The sequence below is a fragment of the Pteropus vampyrus genome, unplaced genomic scaffold, assembly GCF_000151845.1.
Source record: "Pteropus vampyrus isolate Shadow unplaced genomic scaffold, Pvam_2.0 Scaffold30, whole genome shotgun sequence".
Lineage (NCBI taxonomy): Eukaryota > Metazoa > Chordata > Mammalia > Chiroptera > Pteropodidae > Pteropus > Pteropus vampyrus.
Window position 1 is genome coordinate 25,746 of NW_011888811.1, and position 23,830 is coordinate 49,575.

Genomic DNA, 23,830 nt, shown 5'->3' on the forward strand with positions numbered 1-23,830 from the left:
CCTCGGGGAAGCGCGAGAGACGCACGGAGGGAGAATATAGATTATTTTGAAGAAAAAAAAGAGAATGCTTCCACGATGGGTCTGAACAACATGGCAAAGGAGAAACGGACACCTTCAGTGAGACGACTAGGAGACATCTGTGAACCCGTCCCACGCCTGTCAGGTGGGAGGTGGGTGGACGACGGTAACGGCCCGTCCAGAGCAGAGGGGGGAGTTGCTGATAAGAAGAGGCCAACCTGCCTCCAGGAAGCCAGGAGGGGCTCGGGGATTAGGCACTGGATACCCCAGAAAAGCTAAGAGGAGTCGAGAGGCCAGCCCGAGGGATGTGCTGAAATGCTGTGATGAGCAGAGAAATCTGACAATCTGTCGTCGGGAGGGCGCAGGCCCGATTTTGTCCAGCACTACGTTCTGTTGCCTGGCACTCCGTGGGGACTCGATAATAGAAGTTGCAGGAATGGATGGAATGGATGAGGGGCTAACTAGCAGTGAGGAGTAACGTGAACAGGCCGCCGGGACCACGGGCAGGGCAGCATCTCTTGAGCGTAGGTGCCTGGACTCTGGGTGGCATGGACATGGCGCAGGGCAATCCCCTATTCCTGGCCGAGCGGCCTCTGTAACATAGTGGCAAGGCGAGGTGGTGACGGGCTATGGAGAGGGTGGCCACTAGGGGGTGCTGTCTGAAGAGGCCGAGCTAACGGCTCTCAGAAGCTATGAGGTGTAATGTATGCTTTCGAGGTCTTTTTTTCCTCCACTAGCTCCAAGACTTTGGTGGAACGTCCTTACCAGGCACGGCCAGGTGTTAGCGGTGCTGTGAGGCTGAGGTCCAGGCTTTGGGCGCAGTGGACAAGGCACGGAGCCATGACCAGGTGATAACTGGTACCCAGTGGAGAGGCCTTGGGCAGTGATATGGATTGAGAATGACACCCAAAAACCAAAGAAATTTGTGTGACATTTTAGCCCACCCTGGAGCGTTCCAGAAATATCTGAGGGAAGAAACCAATCAAAGCCCAGCCTTCCTGCATCCCTAGTTGGGGGTGGGGCGGAGAAATCATTACTGGAGTATTAAAGGGCACGATGACCTCGGAAGGTTGGGGGCCGTGGGGATATGTGGGTTTCACAGATGGCACGAGGTAGGAGAGGAGAGAAAATTCCAGACATACGAAATGCATTCAGGAGAGCACTTCTGTGTTGCGCTTGGCATTTCATTTTTAAAGCCTCACTTTGCATCAATTGGCAGAGGCAGAGAAAGACCTGAATTAGGGATCCTTATTTTAAGAAAAGAGGCTGCACCCAGTGTTTCTCACTTCCCGATTTCCCTGGAGTGACAACAACTCCCCACCACAATAGCTTGCTTTTCTGTGCGTGCTGACTGGTAAGAAGCAGGGAGGACAGGCAGCTGCAGCCTGCTGTCCCTGCTCCCGAGCTCGCTGCCCCCCGACTGTGCCCTCAGGGGCGCGCCTCCCCACCAGCAGTGTTCTGGGTTTTGGGTGGTCCATGGGGAGCAGGGAGATGTTTGAGGAGGGGGCTGCACCAGGCCTGGAGGAGCCTGGTCTTTCGAGAGCTCCTGGGGGAGGGTCCGGTGGATTGTTTCCTCTCTAGGGAGTGGGGGTGCGGGGGAGAGCCAGGGAGAGAAAACACAGGAGAGAGCCAGAGAAAGGAGGAGGAGAGAGGAAAGCAGAGGGAGGGTTATGCTGATGGGCGAGGGCAGGGGTGGGGCAGAGAGAAGCAAAAGACAGAGCGAGGAGGGACGGAAGCAAAGAACTTTGGAGAGAGGGAGACAGAGACAGATGCACCGAGAGGAAGCGTCAGAAAGGAGAGCGTGGAGGGAAGGCGCGGGGCGGGAAGGGCGGAGGAGAGACAGCAGACGTCCAGAGCAGGGCCTGGGAGCTGGGAGGCCCGCGCCTGCCGAGTGCTCTGCTCGGCCCTGGAGGCCTGAGAACAAAGGCCTTGGCTATTTCCAAACCCTGGTGTCCATGTGAGTATCGTCCACAGCGAACCCGGACAGCTTTAGAGGAGGAGGAGAGGTGCTGGCGAGGGCCAAGTCTTTTCCTGTCTGATTGGCAGATGCGGGGTGTGTGGGGGGGGTGCGTGTGTGGGGGCCTGATTTGCATTTCAGTCCCACTGGGACAAGCTACCTCCTGAATTCAACAACCAGTAAAGCAGTCTTAGCACCGTGTGCAGAGCATCGCTGCCAGGCACCTGTGCAGCACCCCAAGGGTGCAGGGCCCCAAGTCCCAGTTCCAGGCTGAGCCTGCTCAGGAGTCAGAAGAGGGGCCGAAAGCCAAAGGACAAGAGGACATGTTAAATTAGGCTGTGGCGGCTGGAGGCTGGCTGAGGGCAGGTGCGCAGAGGGACGGTGCGGGAGGAAGCGGGCAGGGCGGGCTCCCCAGCCCGGCTCTGCCTTACCTGCCACGCAATCAGGTCCTTGAGGCGGCTCAGTTTGTCCTGGTCCTCAGGGTGGTCCCTGGTGTACTCCTCAGTGAAGAAAGCCTGGGGAGGACAGACAGGTATGGGGGTTTCTGTTTTCATTTGGTGTGGACCCCATAACCATTTCTCTGGCACTAGGCGACGATTCTGCTTGAGGTGGGCAGCAGCGAGGCCCCGTGTATTCAGTGGAGCAGGGACCTGTAGGGACCTACACTGCTTTCTGTTCCTGGAGCCTCAGATCAGTACGCGCTGGGAATGGGCCACAAACCCCAGCGATTCTCCAAGTGGGGTCCCCAGACCATCAGCATCAGCATCACCTGGGGATTTGTCAGAGATGCACATTCCTGGGCCCGACCCAGACCAACTGAATCAGAGCCTCTGAGGGGGTGGCAGGGAGGCAGCTGCGTGATAAGAGGTCCTGCAGGCCATTCTGATGCACGTTCAAGTTTGAGAGCACTGTCCTCAAGGAAGAGAACCCAGTAAGGAATTCCAGCTCCCCTCACCATGCCCCTCGTGTGTAATATCGGGGCAGCCCCTAGCTCTTTGTGGAGCTCATGGCCACACATATACACGCATATCCTATCAGCCCTCAAGACTGAACAAAGGCTTGCTGGCAATGACTCCATGGGGTGTCTGAGGGTAGCTGGCATGCCTGTTGGGTGACTGAAATTAATGTCCCTGAATTATATGACTAGGTTGTATTCTTAGTTTTACATCAATGAATGGCATAGAAAAGGTAATCGGGACTTCATCACGAGCTTTGTGGGGATGAAGAATCCATTTTCCCCTCAGTGTCTCCTATAATATATGGTCTAGGTAAAAACCAAGCAAGGACTTTCTATTCTACTTCGATGCCAGGAAAAGCTATGTCCTCCCACTGAGAAACTGGTATTTTTTCCCCAGGAGATAATGCAACTCATAGATCTGGTGGCTTTTCTCTTGTTTGCCATGGATACCAGGAGGCTCAAAAATGAAATCTGTGGCTCAAATGTGTGAAGATATCTAGAGGGACCTCGTGACCCGGATATAGAGATTATAAGTCCCCTCTGGAGTTCTCTTCTATCCTTTCGGTATTTTTACAGATTCTGGGTTTCGTTTCTTTCCCGGAATGAATCACGTACTTTGATTCATGGTTCCTCTACGTTTATGGCCTGGCTCATGGTCACCCAGAGCCTTTCCTTGGCAGAGGTTCCCGGATGTGCCCAGTGAGCTAGGGGCCCCTTATGACCCCTGTCCCTTCCTGCCGCAGCAGTGTGTGGCACTGAGTGTGGGAAGGATGGGAGGGAGGCTGCAGGACCTCTGGAAGGTGAATGTCCCTTTGCGGGGCAGCAGCCACAGTGAGATGAGCAGTGTGCGACTGCGTCTGCCCCCAGGCCCTCCGGCCACCGCTCCGCTCCCTGCCAGGGCCTGGACGGCGGAAGCCCTCACCTTCTCGTACTTGGCGAACCCGCCCATGACAGCAGGGTCCACGATCCCGTTCAGGAGCATGGACAGCGGGTTGATGGGGAGGCTTTCGTCACTCTGGTATTGGTTTATCATCATCAGGATCTTCTCGTTGGCCGTGGACATGGTTTCGATGGCGTTCTCCAGAGGGCTAATTGTGGTCTGTTGCAAATAAGATCGCCAGAAAGAAAGGGTCTTAGCAGGTCACTTTAAAAACAGATATAATTATTGGTATTGATTTCATTTAGGATTAGAATTCAAATGAGGCAATGCTCCCCAAGGGGCTGTAGCAGGCTCTTGTAACTGGTGAGCGACGCGGCTGCTGTCTGGGGAGAGACAGGCTGACTTTCTGCATCGTGAGAAAGGGATGTATTTCCTAGGGAGGTGGAGGCAGGAAGTGTCAGGTGCTTGCTGGGGTTGCAGAGGCTGGGTGTGCTCCAGGGAGGTCTTCCTTCTTACCACCTGGGTGAAACGTGCTCCGATTCAACCCACCCAACACTGCTTGTGCCCCTAAGTGTGAGCCGGCAGCAGAGAGATCAGAATAGCTGGCGATGTGATTGCCCAGCCCGGCCCAGAGTAGGTTCTAAGACTGTATAAGGCGTCACTGGGCCAAGGTGGATTCAGTTTAGTTGGGAGGATAAAAACTAAACACCTTATCAACACCGCTTAACAAGCAATTTAAACAGAGTGCCATCAAATGCTAGCTGGCTGAACTGTGTGGTTCTCAAGAATAAAAAACTGAATACGGGGTCTGCACACTTTTCCTGTAAAAGAGCCAGAGTGATGATTTTTGACTTTTCAGGCCAGACATTCTCTGTTGCAAATATTCAACTCCCTTATTGTAGGGAGTAAGCGGCTCTTGGCAACACGGAAATGAATGAGCATGCTTGTTCCAATAACACAACTCACAAAAATAGGTGGCAGATGGGACCTGGCCCACAGGCCATGGTTTGCTGAGCCCTGAATTAAACTAAACCAAACTGAGTGCAAATCTCAGCTTTGTAGGTTTTTTTTTCTAGCTGTGTGATTTTGGGCAAGTTTCCTAACTTTTCTGATCCTCAGTTGACTCATCGATAAAATGAGGAGAAAACCTGTGGAGAATAATAGCTGTTAGTTGCTGTTACTCATTCATGTAGTTGTCAGGACAGAGACTGGCAGTTGTTCTAAGAACGGAAGACCCACAGGCAGCCTATTCAGTATGCAGCAAAGATTATTTCAGATAATATGATACCTGACTCAGTAGAATTCTTGAAAAAAATGTCACCTGCTGGTTATTATAACCACTGGGTAGCGAGACGGGCAGAACCAGCCTCTAGAACCATCTTGGTCATTTTTTAAATAATTTCCTTAAATCCCTATAAGATTCTAGCCCCTCAGCCCTTTTCTTGTTTGTGCACGTTTTTGAAGATGGCTGCTCTCTGCAGTGAGACGACCCTGGGAGTAGACCCTCGCTCTGTGTCACTGTCACCCTCTCTGTCTCACAGACATGTATACGTATGCACACACATTCACACATGCACATATCCACGAGTGTGCATGCATGCGCACGCGCGCGCACACACACACACACACAAATGTGAGGGGGAGCGGGGGTCTGCTCGGCCTGGTGGGAGCTGTGGTTCATGCTCCAGAAGCTGCAGCCCATAGTCTAGTGTCCGTCAAGCACACAGACCAATCTGCAGGGGCTTCATGAAGCCGTGGTCCAGACTGAGCTCTAAGGAAAGTCTATCACGACCGCTTTGATTGAGCCCAGCACTGCACCTGGATTTTAACTATAGCCTGGTGTGTCTGAAAAAACACAGGCTTTCAGGAGAGTTATTAAAAATGAGAAGTCTATTGCTTGGCTTTCCTCTTCATTTCTGAAGCTCTTTGGTATTTCCAAGTCTTTAATGTCATTATAGCCACCAGGGGCAGAGAACGAGGATGACCATTCCTTTGGTTTCTCACCCATAGCATTTGTGTAGACTGAGTAGACAGCTTGCAGAGTGGTTATGGGGGGAGGGGGGTGCATATGCATATTTGGGGGAAGGCCTGGATGTTAGGAGCTGATCCCAGGAATAAAAGCAATAATCATGACAAAAGATGGCTCCATTCATCGACCGCCTACTATGTGCCAAGTCCCTCTGGGTGCATTGCATGTACGCTCTCATCTAATCTCCCCACAGCAGATTAAGTAGCTCGCCCCAGGGCAGGTGGCGGCAGAGCTGAGGAGAGAACTCAGTGTGACTCCCAGTTCCAAAGGCGGGTCCCTCTCACCACACACGGATCAGGCTCTGCTACCGAACTTGCTTCAAACTGGCTGTTGGACTTGTCAAGTCCTGAAATCTCTGACCTCTTCCCTAAGCTGAGCCTCAGTTTCCTTATCAGCAGTATGGGTGTATATATAATGCTTGCCCAACCTGCTGTGAGGAGAAAATGAGTTATCAGGAGAAAATACTTTGGGAACAATTTTAAAGAGCCGGGGGCGGCGGGGGGAGGTGGCGGAGCATCAGCCAAAAGATAAAGTTATGGTAATCCCTCGCAGTCAATAGTATTTCATATTCTTCAAAGGCATTTTATCTTTGTCACCTTCGTAAATCCTCTGAAGAATCCCATGAGCTGCACGAAACAGGTGTTATTATAATGTCTTCTGTCACTCATTACCTTGGCAGTTCAAATCCTATCTTTGGGCCTCAGTTTCCTCATATGCAAAATAGCTGGGCTGGATAAGAACCAGGAAGGGGCTACAGTCTGGAGATCTGCAGGCCTAACTGAGCCTGGAGAGGTCTATTGTTTAGCCTGCAGTGAGTTCCAATCTTTAAAAATTTATTTCCATTGGAGAGAGTTTGCCACAGCTTCCACTCCCCGCTGTTGTCTAAATGTGACTCTCTCATATTCTTACATTTTCTTCTCCAAAGGTATTTAAATTTGTAGCTCCTGGACTAACTGACCTCTAGAGTATCTTTCGGCTCTGAAATTCCATAGTTTTTCAATCTCTGTCTTACAGATGATAAAAACTAAGGCCCAGCGATACAGTGTTTGCCCAGCAACATACAGCTCATTGATGACCAAGCTGAATTTGGGTCTCTGACCCCTGCATCGGGGCCCATCGTAAGGACTTCATGTCCGCTGGGCCAAGAACAAGAAAAGAAACCTCAGTGAGCAGAGCTTACACTTGGATCCCATGAGAAAACACCTTTCTGTACAAAGAGTCCTGTCGTCATGTCAATGTACGAATGAAGCGACCAAGGATAAGATATAAATTCGTGGAATGAAAAAGCAAACGCTGGGCAACGAACTCACTCAGCAGGCAGACGACGCTGTGTCTGAGACACCCTGACAGTGTTGGTAACTCGACTGAGGGAGGCTGTTAGAGACGAATCCACTCTGGTCAGCTTTCTAGAGGTTTTCCCAACCCAATCTTTCCGAGGATATTGGGATAAAAGGAGCGAAACGAAAATGTTGGCTATGTCCTTCCTGACTTCAGAATCCTGAGTCCATAAAGGTAACCAGTTCAGACATAACAGGTGTCTGCAGAGTGACCGATGGATAGATTTAGTTAACGAATGTTCCTGAGCACCAGTTATAGGCTTGGGACTATTCTTTGCTCTCAGGGATATGACAGGAAACAAAAGAGACAAAAATCTGTCTTCCTAGAGCTTATATTATAATAGAGCTTATATTCTAATGTTACATCTAATATTCTGGACATTAAAAATCAACACACAGGCACATGAGGTGGTCTATTCGGAGGTGGCAGGTGCTTTGAGGAGAAACACAGTGGCAGAGGGGAGTGGGGAACTGGACCGGGTCTCATGGGGACACTGAGGAAGAAGAGGCACCTTGCTGAGCACCACTGGAGAAAAGGGCACAGCTGGGACCAACAGGCTACAGGCTGGTAGGAAGTTTCTGATTCTTCACCTCAAAAATGGGCACCTGATATGTGGAAAGGAGCTGGGTTGCTGGGTTCCCTGGGAGGAGGCGGGCGCTAAGGGCTGGTGGGGGATGGTGTCAAGGCTGATAATACAGTAGCTTGAAAATATCAAGCAGACCATGTTCCCCATCTGTTCACGGGTCCAGGTCATCAGTAGAAAAGCCAAAGTCCACGTAGTGGCCTATAGTGTCCTATGGGATCTGGGATCAGACTACTACTCACCCCTCACTAGTTCTGATCCAGACACAAGCATGCTCGGCCCCAGGGCCTTTGCACTCGCTGTTCCCTCTGCCAGAATGTCCTTCTCTTCAACAGCTGCAAGGACCAGTCCCTGACTTCCTCCGGGCCTTGGCTCGGAAGCCGCTTTATCAGGGAGGCTTTCTCGGGCCACCCTGTTTGGACTGCGCCTCCTCTGTTACGTTTCTCTTTCTTTTTCCTCCGTAATGGTTATCACCGTCTGACCTATGGCACGTTTACTTCGACATTTTAGTCTGTTCCCCACTGAAATGTAAGCTTCATGGTAAAATCTTCAGATCTTAGAACAGTGCTTGACGTGGGTTAGGTACTCATGAAATATTTGTTGAATGAAAACATCAGACATCTGAATATGTCCCTACTTTTCAGGTTTCTTCACAACCACCATGACCCTTCCCCTGCATCCGGGGAGCTGTGGGATCCTTAGCTATTGGAGGCTGTGAAGACCCTGAAGTGTTTGGGGAAGTAGAACATGAGAGTTGAAGGAGGGAGTTCAAACATTTGTATTCTAGTCACAGCTTTGCGTCTGTGCGATTTCCTCGCTCTGAGCCTCGGTTTGTCCCACTATGAGTTCAGAATGAGATTCTGCAAATGTGCCCCAAGGGGCTGCTGGGGCTGGGAGGATGTAAGGACAGAGTTCCTGGTCCTCTGCCTCCCTGCTGCATCCAACCCCAGGAGCTCGCCATTCATCAGCTTTCAGTGCAACAGGTTTCATTTGCAAGGAATGGAAGTTATCTGGTGCTTTTTTAAAAAGTCTGAAAGCAGCTAATTTGGATGCTGCCTCAGGTCCCTTCCAGCACTGGAATTCCAGGACTCCTGCAGTGGTTTCAAACAAAGGCGTGTCCCCTTTTCACAGTCAAAGAGGCCTCCTGAGGCTGGGACAGGTGTGCCATGAAGGCTCACAGACTCACCTGGGACATGTGAACTACCTCGAACCAGCGCAGGATCCCCGGAAGCTTGTACGCAGTCATGAAGGAGGTTCTCTCGATCCACATCGACTGTCCCACGGGCAGGCGGAGACAAAGGTAGGAAAGCAACACACTTAGGAAACCTGAGTATCGGAGAAGCTTGGCAGGAACCGCGCCAGGCCCCAGCCTCCCGTCCACCCGAAACTGGAATAAATATTCCAAGACCCAGAAACGTTCTCACCTCACCCTTAAGAGTTCTTTCCCAAAGTGAAGTTCAAGTTTTCCCTGGACTCAGGCCCAGGAAGTTTTAACCTGGCTCTCTGAACAGTTTGAATTCATAGGCCATATTGAATGCATCCGCCTGCATTTTCACAGGGAGGGTCCACAGTGTTCATTAGATTCTCAAAGGGATAGTGACTCCCAAATAGGAGGAATCACGATTTAAGGCAAAGAGCTGAGAGAGACTTGGAGCCACCTTCCAGCGCCAGCCTTAGCTCTTGGGCATAAAATACAGGTCATAGCTGGGAAGAGAGCAGGGGCCAGGCGGACTGAAATCGCCTTGGTTTATTGGTATTTCCTGGAGGGTTTGGCTTCATTAACACCCCTGCTTTGCCTGAGGGCTGCTACCTTCTGGAAATGGCTGAATGCCCTGTGGTTGAAAGCTGCATCTCACACAAGGCCCGGGTTATATCTTGAAAGTGGAAAGGCCCAAGAAATGAGAAAACGAACCCAATGGAAGGAAGACACCAGGAACGGGTATTGTTGTATCAGCAGGTGTTAGTTTGACTATCTTTGGCTTTGAATCACATCCCTCCCATCCTGAGGCTGGCAGATGCATGCTCTGGTTGGTAAGGGTGGTTCAGAAAAATGGTCAAGGCTGCTGAGGGGGAGGGGAGATACTCACGGCAAACTCATTCTCGGGGTCGACGGTCCCCCTGCGCACTGGCCGCGAGTAGTGGAACCTTTGCACATAGTTGGATTTATAAAAGCTGCAAGACAGGAAAGAGGCTGAGGCTCCTGGCAGCATGCTTGGCTGCCGACAGAGAACCTGACCTGTCTCTGCCCAGGGAGGCCTGTTACAGCAAGCTTCAGGTCTGACAGGGTCCTTGTCGTCACATTGAAAACCAGGCTTTCCTCGCAAGGTGATTCAGAAGGTAGACTGCTGTTATGCCCATGAGAACACACCTTGGGGTACCCAAGGAGTTGGAATTCCCGCATTAATGCACACAGAGTTGCCTGGGCCATCATTTCCTGTGACCTCAATGAAGGATTTGGACACACCAAACCTACTGTCCCAGGAGTATCTTCCAAGGATTTCTTTAGGTGTCTCAGCCACCCCCAAATCACTCTCACTAGAGAGTGAGGTTCTGACATGAGGGCCAGCAGTGTACAGTGCTAGCTATATAGCTGTTGTCCCCTGCCCACGGGCACCTGACCGAGAGGTGACAGGAGGCTGAGATCCACTTCAGCTCACCTGCTCAGCCATGTGCACCGGTGTGAGGCTGCCGGGCGGGGCCCCCTCTCCCTGAAGGAAGGGGCCCTTGTTCTCCTGAGAAAGGAGCCCCTGCTTCCCCTGGAACTCCCGGGGGGAGGCTTTTCACCAAGGCGCCTGAGGCGCTGTATTGGGTATCTGGGCCTAAGGCGGGGAGCTGGACAGATGGGAGGGGTGCAGCCTTGTGCCCCAGACTCCACAGGCCCCGTGCCTCATGGCCTCATCACTGACCTTGCAGTCTGGTATTAAACAGATCAATATCTGCTTTCATGTGACTTCCTCTAATGTCCCGGTATCATAGTCTGAACACATCCGCTGTCAATACACAGCCTCCACAAATGCCGAAAAGACAACCACTTGGGAGAGCTGCTCGGCATGAGCGCTGCGCCCCCCGCCCCCTTCACACACTCTGGGATCAGCCTCCACGGCCAGTCCAGTGAACCCCATCGCCGCTCACTGAGGATCCACTCGACCTTGCTCCTCCCAGACGGCTGACTCGGGGTGATGCTTCTCCCCAAAGGAAAGGGAAACGGCTGGCTAAGCTAGAGAAGGAACTAGAAGGGCGCCGGGGTCTGGTCCTGCCACCAGCTCGGCTTGGTGGCGTCATGGATTTTCTCCCCCGTCCTCTCTTCCAGTGAGCTGCGGGTCTTACTTTATGATCTGGTCAGGCACCGGCTTATTCTTGAACCTGGGGTGTTCATCCAAGACAGGCTGGACGGTGAAACACTGGATGTCTGGGATCCCTGAGTCAAGGGTTCACAACATGTCTGTTGGCCGAAGGGACAATTTCAAGCATAGCAGGTCCCGGCTGAGACTTTCCAAACCGGCCCTTCTGGGATCAAGTTTTGATTCAATAACCAACCTCAGGTTGCCGGCTGCCAACTAGGTCCTAATGACCAGTTAGCAGTCAGAGCTGCCTGTCACTCGCAACCCCGTCCCAGGGCTCGGCCTCCGCTAACAGTTGCTCAGCGGTGCTTAATCATCATGATCGCCGCCGTATCATCATTAATGCCATCTAATTCATTTACGGCTCTCAGTCGATTGCAAAGCACATCTCGCATGGGCTCCTTTCACGGCTCCAGTCCCACTGAGCATTGCACCGATGTAATCATCCCTGTTTCATAGAGGAGGGCATCAAGGTCAGAGAGGCCAGACCCTTGCTGAAGGTCGCACGGCTTGTGAGAACAGAGAGTGGAGTTCTTTGACTCTAGACTGCTACTCGGTCACCTGAGAGCTTGTTAGAAATGGTGGATCCCAGGCCCCACCTCAGACCTACTGAATCAGTCTTTATTTTTATAAGAACCTCACATACATGCTCGTGTTCGAAAAACACTGATTTAGAGCGTGCAAATATACAACATTTTGCACTTCACCTCTCAATGTCTGAGAAGTAACTCCTGTGCGAGGATTGTAAGGCCTTGTCCAGTCTCAGTGGGAAAGAGTCCCATGATCAGTTAGTGATGCCTGCCATCGTCACAGGATATAGGAGAGGCACCGTGTGAGCCAGATCTTTGTCACACTTATTCTAGAGCTTATTCTTTTTAAGCCAATGATATGGCAAACCAAATGAACAAAGTCAGCCGTCACTGGTCCCATCCCTGAGCTCTGTTCCCTTTCCCTACTTTCCATGGGGTCTTTACTCATCTCTGCTCTTTAGGGATCTACCAGAAGACCCCCATGACCCCAGAACCTCTTCTCCCGGGCCCGACACTTCTGCCAACGAAGGAATCACAAACTCCTCTTGCTGACATTCAAATGTGCCAATGTGTGAATACAGAGTGTTTAAATACTCAACTATGATCCCGACCCATTTCCTACCATATGTCTAGGTATCCAGGAGATTCTACTGTTCCCTCTGCTCAGAACGTTGCCCCCCCCCCGGCCCCCCGCCCCACGGCCTCCATGAGCACTCAGGTTCCCCTCAGCCAGGTGCCACTTTCCTTCCTTCTCCACAGCATTTTGCCTGTACTTGGGGCTCTTACCTCTCAGGTCCTTGTCTTCTCCCCCTCCCACCAGACTGTGGGCTTTCCGATGGCAGAGGCTACGATTCTTTCACACGTAAGAAATGGCCAAAACATAAGTCCAAGTTAAATTTGCCTGGCCCTCCTCCCCACAAACTCGCTTCAAAATAATATGTTGGGCATGTCCAGTATTTCTGAGCATTTTTTAACGTAAATACCTTGGCCGGTAGAGTTTTTGCCACAAATGTTTCCACTGCAGAACTAATGTGCCGTGTAAGTCAATTTCGTCATAAAAGATATAAATAATTGGTTGACAGTTTGGTTTCATTTCTCCATTGACAAATCAATTCAAATACATTAAACACTTAATGTATTTAAGCTAGTTGTTTCTCCATTGATAAATCGATTTAGATACATTAAATACTCAATGTATTTAAGCTAGTTGTTATGACAGTTTGGTTTCATTTCATTTCTCCACTGACAAGTTCTCAGTACTCCCGTTTCTAGATTTTATAAATCTGAGCCCTCAAAATGGTCTGTCTACACAGTGGAAAGTAGATGGGGTGGTCTGAAAATAGTGGATGATAATGACAATACAAATCGACTTGATGGAGAATATGATAATAAAACTTACTGGGCCAGATTGCATACTATACTAGAAAATGATGACATGCCAGTCCGCAAACCCTGGGGTAATCCTGTACGTATTGCGTACAATAGCATTTCCCATAGAGCTTTGGAACATCTATCAATGGCCATGTGACAACATGTGAATACAAATCGACAATTAAAAACAAATGTATAGCAATAAAGTCTTTTTAATTTTGTTATGTACTTTCCCCTGTTTCATTATGTCCTTTTACAGCAGAACTGCCCGATGCCGAATTAGTTCTGCAGCGAAAATGTTTGCTGTGAAATGCTTGCGGCCAAGATGTTTAGTGTGAAAACACCCAGAACCTGTGTTGGGGATTTAACTGTTTTACCTCTGAAGAGTATTATGACATCCAATTAGAGTCCCTGAGACGGGGGTGGGGGGAGGGGGAGAGAACGATGCTTAATGCATGCATGAGCCTCCCTGGAAGGACTGCTGTAATGCTCAGGAAGACCATTTCCCTTCTCGAGACACCCAGCCAACGGCCTCCCTGGGAGGGAGATCACTCTGGATGAAGTCTAGGGCAGGAGGTGGCAAAAATGGCCTGCAGGTCAAACCTGGCTCACCATCTGTTCTCAGAAGGTCCATAGCTAAGAAGAATTTCTTATATTTTTAAATGGTTGGGGGTGGGAGGGGGTGGGGAAGAGTATTCTGCGATGTGTAAAACGATATGAAATTTCAGTGTTCATAAATCAAGTGTATTGGAACACGGCCACACCCACCCATTCGTGTACCATCCGTGGCTGTTCCCCCATGTAACAGCCAAAATGAGTAGTCATGACTGAGACCGCATGGCCCAGAAAGATTAAAATATTTCCTATCGGGTCCTTTATAGAGAAGTTTCCCAACTCCTGTTTTAAAGAGGGTACTAGGTCAAGTCTACTGTCCTTAGCTACTGGCTTTGGTCCAAGAAAATCATCCAAACCAGTCCTGATGGCACCGGGGACAACAGGAGGAGGCATGGCTGGACTCTCGCCGTGTGCCGAATCCACGCGTAGAACTGTGGCCCCAAAGTCTGGGCAGAGAGGAGAATGAGGGACAGGAGATGACCAACTAAGAGACCTCTGCTTTTCAATGTCTTCCCCAACTTGGATACCTAAGTGGGAAGACATGAGATCTGTCACCTTTCCAAACTGCTTGTTAGCTTTTTGACAAGTGAAGGCAAGAGACCGGAGATCAAAAGCTCAGATTTCGGTAAAAAGCAGACCTGAGTTACGGCGCTAGCTCGATCACTTCCTGGGACCTTGCGCGAGCTGCTTACAGTTTTTAAAACCCAGTTTTTTCATTTGCAAAATGCAGAGAGCAATAACACCCATTTTGTAGATTATGAGGACAAAATGAAATAAAGCATGAAAAACGCCTAGTACGTGAATAGTTAATAAAGAACATTCTGTTCACTAATCTTAGAAAAAATGATGATATTATGGAAAGAATATAAACTTTGAGACAGATAGATCTTGGAGTTCAAATCTCAGCTCCATCACGAACTAGCTTTGCAGCCTTGCCTCTCTGCCTCACATATTGCTTCTCTATGAAATAAGGAAAATTCATACCAACTTCATAGGGTTTTACGGGGATCGAAGGCTTATGGTAATAAAGCGCTCAGTCCCATGCATGGCACGAAGAGGACATTCGGCAAAGGTCAGACCTTCCTCTTCTCTTCCTACCTGGTTCTGGACACTGAATCTCGCCTACATGTGATGATCTGGCTCAGGAACACGTGCCCTCTCCACCTGCCCCAAGTTAAAAGGCCACGGAGCTGTTCGGCACCAGACGTCCACGTAGAAGGGCCTTAGTATTAATCCCATGTCTCGCCTGTAACCAAACTCACATTTGTAGCCAGCCAGCCAGCCCCATCACCAGTTGCATTTCCTTCTGCAAATAACCGTGGTAGAGCAGGCATGAAGGACAGGCAAGCATAATGAAAGGTCACAGATGAATATTTATCACCCAAGGGAAAGAGATTTGGATTATGGTTTGGCAGACTTAACAGACTAGCCATGTAACCTGTCAAGCCCATTTTAAAGGCTATAACTTAATTTGTGTTAAAGGGTCCAAAGTAGGCTGGGTTAACGAACCTCTGCCCAGCTGTCTGCCGTGCCTGTGGGTTTACAGACTCCCGACCACTGGGGTCCCGCCTCCTGCCCGGAGTGGGCTCCTGGCCCCGAGAACACTGCACCCCAGCCAACCTCGCTGCATCACCTCCTGTCACCTCTGCCCTCCTGTGTACCTCGGTGAGCTGGCCCCGCTCTGCTTCCTTCCTCTGTCTGTCTAGCTCTCCTTTCTCTCTCTCTCGTTTTCTTCGTCCTTCTGTTAACTAAGGAGTATTTCCCGAGAGCTGGCCTTGTGCGGGGCACTGTGGGAGACGAGGAGTTCCTGAAGAGAACAAGGCGGGGTTTAGGTCTAGCTGACACTGTACCTTTAAAAGCACGAAAGGTCATGACAGAAATTCTCTCGGGAAAACAGTCTGAGGTAACGCTGTCATAAAGCGTTCAGAAAAGGCCACTGTAGGTGACCAAGGAAGGCCTCCTCCAGGAGGGGACCCCAAGTTAGGATCCGATGGCGAGAAAGGAGCTGGTGGACAGCAAAGCCAGGCAGAGGGGACCGGACATGCGCAGGCCCGAGGTAGGAACAAGCCGGCGTGTTTAAGGAACAGAAAAGAAGTCAGTGTGGCCAGAGGGGTGTGAGGAAGAAAAGAGCTGGAAAGAGAGGCCCTGGAGAGGCAGGCAGGGGTCAGGCGGTGACAAACTTGCAGGCCTCCCTTAGGAGTTTTGATTTTAGTAGAAGAGCAATGTGGCACTATTTAAGTTCGTGGAACCTGCCAGGTGCCTTCCGCTCATGTCTCTGCACAGGATGGTCCTTTCGTCTGCCTGGGACATTCTGCCCACCTCTCACTAGCCTTTGGCTCGTTACTTACCTTAAACCTCCCCTTCCTCAAGGAAGCCTCTCTGCCCTTCTAACCACAGCACCCCGCATGGCTTCCGCTTGGCACTGACCGCATTTTTACAAATACATATTTAATGGTGCAATTGGTTGTTCAATGTCTCTTTTTCTGATTGGACTATAAGCTCCTTGAGGTAGGACCCCTTTGTGAATATAATCTCCAGCACTCAGCATAATGCTTGGTGCAGAGTCAAAGCTTGATAGTATTCATTACAAGAATGAATGAATGAATGAATGAGTGAGTGAGCAACTGAATTAACCAACGAATGCAACATTTAGAATTTCTTGAGATGGGTCCTTTGGATCCCACACTGGGACACTAGAACTGGCACCATGGCAACGATCCTGGCAGCAGCTCTGAGCCCTAAGATGGGGCCCGGTGGGCTGCCCACGTCTGGCCCCTCGGTCGGGGCATTCTCCAAGGATACACTGGCCGGGGGCATTCTTCACGTCATCCCCGGGGGCGGAGGTGGTGTTCATCTTCTCCGCGTTGGGGAACTGGCTCAGCAGCTGCATCTGGAAATCTTCTCTCCGCTCATACTCCTTCCCTCGGTAGATGAACACTTTGTTCTGCAGAGAAACGACACCTGTCAGAAATCTCAGGGCCCGGGCTTGGAGGACGTGGGCCAAGCAAAGCCAGAGGCTTGTGACAGGACTACTGGGCGATGGTGACCGCCTATAGATCCTTCTCCTCTCTGTTTCCCACCAAGGAAAGGAGGAGCTCAATCACTGACCTTCCAGCTGGGCACGCCATGCCTTTAAAAAGATTGGTTCTCAAGGGAGAGGAGATCGTGGGTGCTGAGAACTTCTTCAAACTACCCTAGGCACAGCTTCCAGAATAATTCCTCACTCAGCTTTCGCTATGTCACACCTACTCTCCTGTGCACATGATCGCAAGATTTCGCTCCTGCCTTTACTGGGCCATGTGGGCTGGGGCTGCAGGATGGAAGGGACCAGCATTAAAGTCCTTTCTCACTTGGCTTCTGACCCGAGCTCTCCAAGGGAACGCATTTCACCTGCCTTGGCCACGCGAGCCTCTTCTAGACTAGTAGTTGTCAAATAGGGTGTGATTTTGCCTCCTAAGGGACATTGCCAATGTCTGGAAATATTTTTGGTTGTCACAACTCAGGGAAGGGGGACTACTGGAACCTAGTGGGGAGAGGCCCGAGATGCTGCTAAATATCTGTTAATGCACAGGATGGTGCCACAATGAATGACCTAGTTCAAAATGTCAACAGAGCTGAGGTTCAGAAACCCTGTTCTAGATCAGATCTGTGCAGCCTCTGATGGCTTCTAAGTTCTTCTGTCCAAACTCACATCCGTCACTTCCATACATCAGTGCTTCTAAACCTGGTGGATCATCAGAGGAGCCTAGGAGACTTTTAGAAGTTCAGATTCCTAGGCCTCACTCTAGACAGGCTAGAAGCTGTGGGAGTAGGACCCAGACATATGTATTTTTAGCAAGTTCCTCGGGGGGTTCTGATTATACGATCGGGTTTGAGATGTCACCTCTCTTCTATCGAGGAAACGCTCACTATCTACCCCTTCTGCAGCTCATGTCCACTCTGGCTTCCACGGTGACTGATAACGGTGACTGATTCATCTTTTTGATTAGATCATATATCGCGTGGGATCAGAGATCAGATTTACTGTTTCTTTTGTATCTTCCTGAGCTCAGAATTGAACCACAGGCTCAGACCGGAAGGAAGCCTATAGCTGACCTAATCCAACTCTCTACATGACGAATGACTAATCTGCCAAAGCAGCGGTTCAGAAGCTGTGCTCCAAGAGTCCCTGAGGGTCCTCCAGAGCCTCGCCAGATCAAAGCTCTTGTCATAATAACAGTAAGCTGTTATTTGCCTTTCTCACCCTCATCCTCTCACGAGTGTGCATCTGAGTTTTATAGAGGCTGTGTGACGGGTGACATCACGACTGACTGAATGCAGAAGCGGGTCTAAGCACCTAGCTGTCTTCCAGATATTAAAGAGATTTGCAGAAATATGAAATAATCTCACTGTTTGTACTAATTTTTTATTGGAAAATATAGTTATTTTTCCTAAAGATGCAATTTATGTTAACACATGATGGGTTTATTATTATTTTAAAATAAGCTGATACATATTTTTACATTTTCTTAGTTTTAATTTTGAATATGGTAAAAATAGATAGCGCCTACAGATACAGAAGTTCTCTGGGGACCTCCGCAATTTTTAAGCGAGAAAAGGGGTCCAGAGTCCTAAAGGTCTGGGAAGCAGCGATCTGCAGTGTGTGCTGGGCAGTCGAGGTCCTCCGGCCTCTCTGTGAACACCTCATTCCAAGAACGGGGAGCTCATTACCTCACAAGGCAGCTCAGAGGGTGGCTGGAGGTGACGATGATGGACGGCACCGAGGGGCGAGCTGGCGTGGGGGCAGCGCTCACGGAGGAGAGCACAGTGCCTGTGCACTGGCAGATCTCATGGCACAGAGGGACGGCCGGGGTGCCAAGGCTCGGGGACCTGGCCTGTGACCGAGTCACCCGCCAACTCACCCGCAGAAAGGTGGGGAATCCCTGGCCGTAATACCCGACGGCGAAGTAGTCTGGCTTGGGCCGGAGGATTTTCATGATGTTTTCATAGAATTTTGCCTGCTGGATCTGAAAGAGGGAAACACGCTGCTTGTAACAACACAGATGTGTATCAAAGGCACATTCGACTCAAAGGCCACACTTCAGACACGGTCATTATATCAGATCAACGTGCCAAGTGTACTCATTTGCACATTCATGAATATGTCAGTAATTGTAACAGTACGTTCGGCCCTCTGTATCTGTGGGTTATACGTCCATAGATTCAACCAATCACAGATCAAAATATTTGAAAAAATTTCCCAGGAAGTCCCCCAACAACAACAACAACAACAACAACAACAACAACAAAAATCCCGAATAAAAACCCCTGAATTTGCCACTTGCTGAGTGCTACGCTGAATCCGTGCACATGAGGCGACGTGTAGGGTTACCCTGCTGTAGCCTATGTGCAAATAATAGGTTATGTGCAAATCCTATACCATTTATATAAAGAACTTGAGCATCTGCAGATTTTGTTACCTGTAAGGGGTCCTAGAACCAATCCCCCACTGATACCAAGGGACAACGGTAACGGTTATATTACCATACACCAGGTACCATGTGAATCACGCTACCTGTGCTGGCTCATTTGCTTGCGTCATCCTCATAACGGCCCCATGAATATCGTATCCCCATTTTGTAGATAGGGAAATGGTATCTCATAGCGCAGCCAGTAGGTCGGGCAGTGAACCTGGCTGGCTGCTGAGAGTCCCCATGGCGGGCACACTTCGTGCACACTAGGCATGTGTTCGTGAGGGTCTATGGACGGATGAGTGTTTCTGTCTTCCTGTATCAGCACATTTAACATTTATCGAGGCTAAGAGGTATGTGGTTTTCATATTTTAACATCCCTGGAAACAATTTGTATCTTACTTTACACCTGATGGCATCTTATAATTGGTGTTATTAGCCAGACAGGAATCATGACATGGCGCATTAAAAAGAACAGTGCACCTCACAAACACATGCATCTTAAATCTGATACAATATGGAAGATAAATGTGCATGGACCTGGGCATGAGCCTTTGTGATGTGGGCTTGGTGCCCAGATGTGATCAGAGTGTGCATGAATGTGTACTGTGTGCGTGAGTGTGTTTGTGTGTACATGAATGCACACGTTTATAAGGCACGCGTGCCTCCACATCCACAAACACCTGTGTGGATACACTCGTGGGGCAGATGTAGGTGTTCTTGGGGCAAGTACATGTATGCTTGCATCATATCTTAGAACGCTATACTCCATTACCAACCCCCCACCAAAAAAGCTGTAAATCCTCTCCCGACACACTGCCTCTCATTTCACAGTTCACTGGAAACAGCTGGACTGGCCTCTCAAAATGGGCTAAGATGGGGCTCTGGGGTCCTGGCTCAGGTCACCAGGAAATAGGCGGGGAGCAAAGGAAAAGTTCTGCATCTTCCCTGCAGAGGCTGCCTCTCCGCCAAGCCTTGGCCTTTGCAGCACAAGCTAGATAGGCTGGCTTCCCCTCCCTTTCTACTTCCTGCACCAAATCACAAGCATCCAGGAGCTAATGGGGGAATGGCCAGATGGGGAGCATTTTCATGTGATTTATCGGTTAATCAGAAAGCACAAATTTGCGTTGTTATTTAATTGGCTCAGTGATTTGTGGGGATTTTACTGCAAATGGAGCACAGCGTTGTCGACTGGGCTTGCAACAGCAGCAGCCGCCCCTGTGCCAGGTAGGTACTTAACACTCTGTCCCAGGAGCTGTCCTGACGAGCTGTCCCAGAATTCCCCACTTGGAAATATTCCCAACTAGGAGGGAGCCGCTCGGCACAGCCTCAGCCTCGCTGGGCTCGGGCTCTACGTCCATCCCTTACCTAGTGAGTGCCCCACCCACCCCACCTGGCCTGCCTCGCTGGCGAGTCAAGGCCTGAGCACCCGGCCTCCAGGACAGTCAGCCCCGCTGGGGACGCCTTACCAGGTTCTGGCTGAGCAGCTCGTAGTCAAAGATCTCCATCTCATACTGTTCTGCCAGCTCCTTGCACAGGCTGATGGCCTCCTCCCACATCTGCAAAAAGATTGTGGAGACAAAGGTCAGGGGGCACCCCCAGGCTTGCAGAGCCCTTGTCAGGAAGGGACCTGGTGACTGTGCCTCCTGGGGTTGAGCTGCCCGCCTGGCTCCGGCCCAGCCTCAGCCTCCCGCGCCGGAGGCCGTGCTTCCCAACAGTACGACCCCCCTCCTCTGCCTCTCAGCCGAGTTTCCTCACAAATAATGCAGCGGCCACAGACTGGGCTAAACACTTAACTTACAGGCTCTCGAGACCTTCGCAACCCCTCTGAGAGGTGACTAGCAGTATTTTTACTTCCCAGGTGAGATACGGAGGTTCACGGGCAGAGCAACTGCCCCAGCTCAGATGCCCAACCAAAAGCAGGGCCAGCCTGCCCCCCTGGGGTGACCTGCGGCCTTAGAAATGCTTAGTAAGTGAGCCGTTGCCTCCCTTAGCCTCTCGTGTGCAGGTGGGGCAGGGAAGTGTTGGCCCCGTTTTCCACAGAGAAATGGTTCGCAGAGAAGCAAGCAGGTGGCCTGAGGTCAGAGGGCTCCTGGAGATCGAGACAGGGCCGGATCCAGTTCCCTGATGCTCGCGCCTGGGATCTCAGCATTCTGCTAATCCCGACACCTTTTCCTCCCGACTTTCTTTCCTCCCTCCTTCTCCCCCTTCTTTCTTCCCTTCCTCCCTCCCTCCTTCCCTACCTTCCTTTTGCTCTTTTCTTTTTTTTTTAATTGTAGAAAGAACATTTAATAGAGATCTACCCTCTTCACAGAATCCTAAGTTCACAACACGCACTGTCAGTATAGGCCTGGTGTCAAACGGCAGGTCTCTAGAACTCGGTTATCTTGTGTAACTGAAACTCTATGCCTGTCCTTTCTTAATGGGGTTATTTGGGGTGTGTGAGCGGGCAGGGGGGGCAGTGTAGAAGTAAAGGTGGGATTGGTATTAGAGTATTAAAAAGAGTGAGTAAACCTTTTTTTAAAATAGGTCTTTTCCATTTTTAAAAACAATTCTGAAAAAACAAACCCTGGACATAGGGGATCCTTTCTGTCCTCCCTCTCTGAGGCCGAAACCCATAGATACCCTCCATCTCAGACCAAGGGGTTGGGGACCCCTGCGGAGAGGCAGGGGGAGCACAGGGTGGGCTGGAGAGCTGGCGGTCTCAAGGGATTCGCACTACATTTCACATTCGGTTTAAAATGGAAGATGCGTCTGAATGGAGAAGCTGGGCGATGAGGGGGAGGAGAGAGCGGAGGCTGAGAAAATGCAGCGTGCACTCTGGAGCGAGAGTGCCCCCCTGTACCCAAGCATAAAAATAAACAACAGAGCAGAGTGGAGGTGCCGCAGCTGTAAACCTGCAGACAGCCCAGAGATCGGTGCAAAATGCTTTCTGTGCCAGGAGGAACCACGTCCCTGGTAGTAACACCCCTGGGCTGGGCCAGGGGGATGCCTGGCTCAAGTGGAGGTCTTTGCCAACTTCCCACTGTAATATGCCAGAGACGCTCTCTCTATGTGTGTTAAGAGACCACTAATGGACCAGGATGGGTACCGGGCAGGAAGGCAGGTACCTGAGATTTCCTTTCAGGTGTCCCTGTGGTCACTGGGACCTCTGATAGTCACTGATCTCTCTGAGTGTGATATATTGTAGCACCTGCTGAATTATGACATGGTATGGTGTGCAGTGATGGAGAGATATAAAGATGGATAAGACATAGTCTCTGCTTTCATGAAACATGGTGGGTGAAGCCTACATAAAAATAGATGTAATAGTTGGGTTTTGAGGGATGTAGAGGAGTCTATCAGGTGATGACAGATGGATTTGTGGAGTAGAGAGCCACTGTGTGTGTCTGTAGCAATGAGTTTCTATGAGGAGAGATCTGGGGAAAAGAAGCTGAAGGTGTGCTAAGGAGTTTGAGCTTCATTCTAGAAGCTTCCACAGCAGTGGCTTTCAGAGTGAGCTGTACCCAGCTTCTCCCTCCTCTCTACTCCCAAAGTACTTCATTATCATCTTGTTCCTGCCCCTCCCCGATTATTGCACAGCACCAAAGAATAACATGCAAAGATCGTAACTGGCATGCCTTTTGCCAGCCGGGCGGTGAGGTCCCTGAGCCTGCGGCTCAAGCCTTTTTCCTGTGTGCTCAGCACAAGGTGGGCTGAACTGGACACCGGGTAGAGGACAAAGCTCAGCATGCACTAGTAAGCTCTGGCTTGCTGTCCCATGGGGCAGGAGGTTCCAGGGATGACAGAGTCTCTGCCCTCAAGAGGCTTATAATTGTAAATTATGAGAAGTGTTCTCCAACTGCTCAACTCCTGGGAATTTATAAGTCCTTCCCAGACATTACCTCATTTCGTCTTTCCAGGGAAGGTGGGGAGATCAGACTAAGTCAGATGCGAGATCAGACTAAGACAGGGCAGACCGAAATGAACTGTGAGAGGCCTTGCGAGCCCCGGGGAAAGCTTGTAGGTAAGCTGGAGGACTCGAGGAGGCTCGAAGGAGGAAGTGGCCCATCGACCTGGGCCCTGAGGACAGTCAGGTGATAATGGTGAGAGTTAAAGTTTAATAAGATATTATTGCGAAGCAGGTCCTATGCTAGATGCTCTACGTGCATTTTCTCACCTAGTTTTCACACTATTAGATGCAGGTACCATTAGCATCTTACCATTATGGGTAGGGAATTGGAGTTTCTGAGAAGTCAGGGGAACTGTGGGCGGTAGAGGAGCAAGATCTGAAACCCAGGCCATCTGGCTTCAGAGCCTGAGCACTTAGCCACCACGCCACGCCTCCTACAGGACGAGTGCCAGCACTTGGGCTGGTGCTTGGAGGGTGGGCAGCAGGTGGTCTGACTAGTCTCCTGACCAAACTCAACCAAGCATTCTATCCTTGCTGTTTAGAGATCCACGATGGTACCACAATGTCATTTGTACGTTCAATTCAATCATTTTTTCAACATGTATTCAATGGGCCCCGTATGTCAGGCTCTGTTCTAGCCACTGAGCATTCAGCAGTGGACAGGTCTCCGCACTCATGGCATTCTAAAGTGAGGAGCCAGACAACGAACAAGTAAAAAAATGAACGAGGTGATGTATGATGGTGACGAGTGCACTGAAGAGGCAATATGGGTGACTCAGGGCAGGGGTGTTGCTTTGTCTAGGGTCAGGGAAGGCCTTTTTCAAGACGTGACATACGAGGAAAGCCTTGAGCTGTGATAAGGAGCCAC

General features: G+C 50.3%; 1 protein-coding gene across 1 annotated transcript in view; it reads right to left on the reverse strand.

Annotated features, from left to right (window-relative positions):
• Positions 1–23,830, reverse strand: part of DOCK2 (dedicator of cytokinesis 2) — a 370,198-nt gene that overhangs the window by 11,725 nt on the left and 334,643 nt on the right. Inside the window, exons 38-45 of the mRNA XM_023528646.1 lie at positions 20,540–20,629; positions 18,522–18,626; positions 16,423–16,564; positions 11,091–11,172; positions 9,851–9,935; positions 8,950–9,036; positions 3,856–4,032; positions 2,407–2,490 (exon numbers count right to left, since the gene is read on the reverse strand). Coding sequence (XP_023384414.1) covers positions 2,407–2,490; positions 3,856–4,032; positions 8,950–9,036; positions 9,851–9,935; positions 11,091–11,172; positions 16,423–16,564; positions 18,522–18,626; positions 20,540–20,629 — 852 coding nt within the window. The remainder of the gene's footprint in view (positions 1–2,406; positions 2,491–3,855; positions 4,033–8,949; positions 9,037–9,850; positions 9,936–11,090; positions 11,173–16,422; positions 16,565–18,521; positions 18,627–20,539; positions 20,630–23,830) is intronic.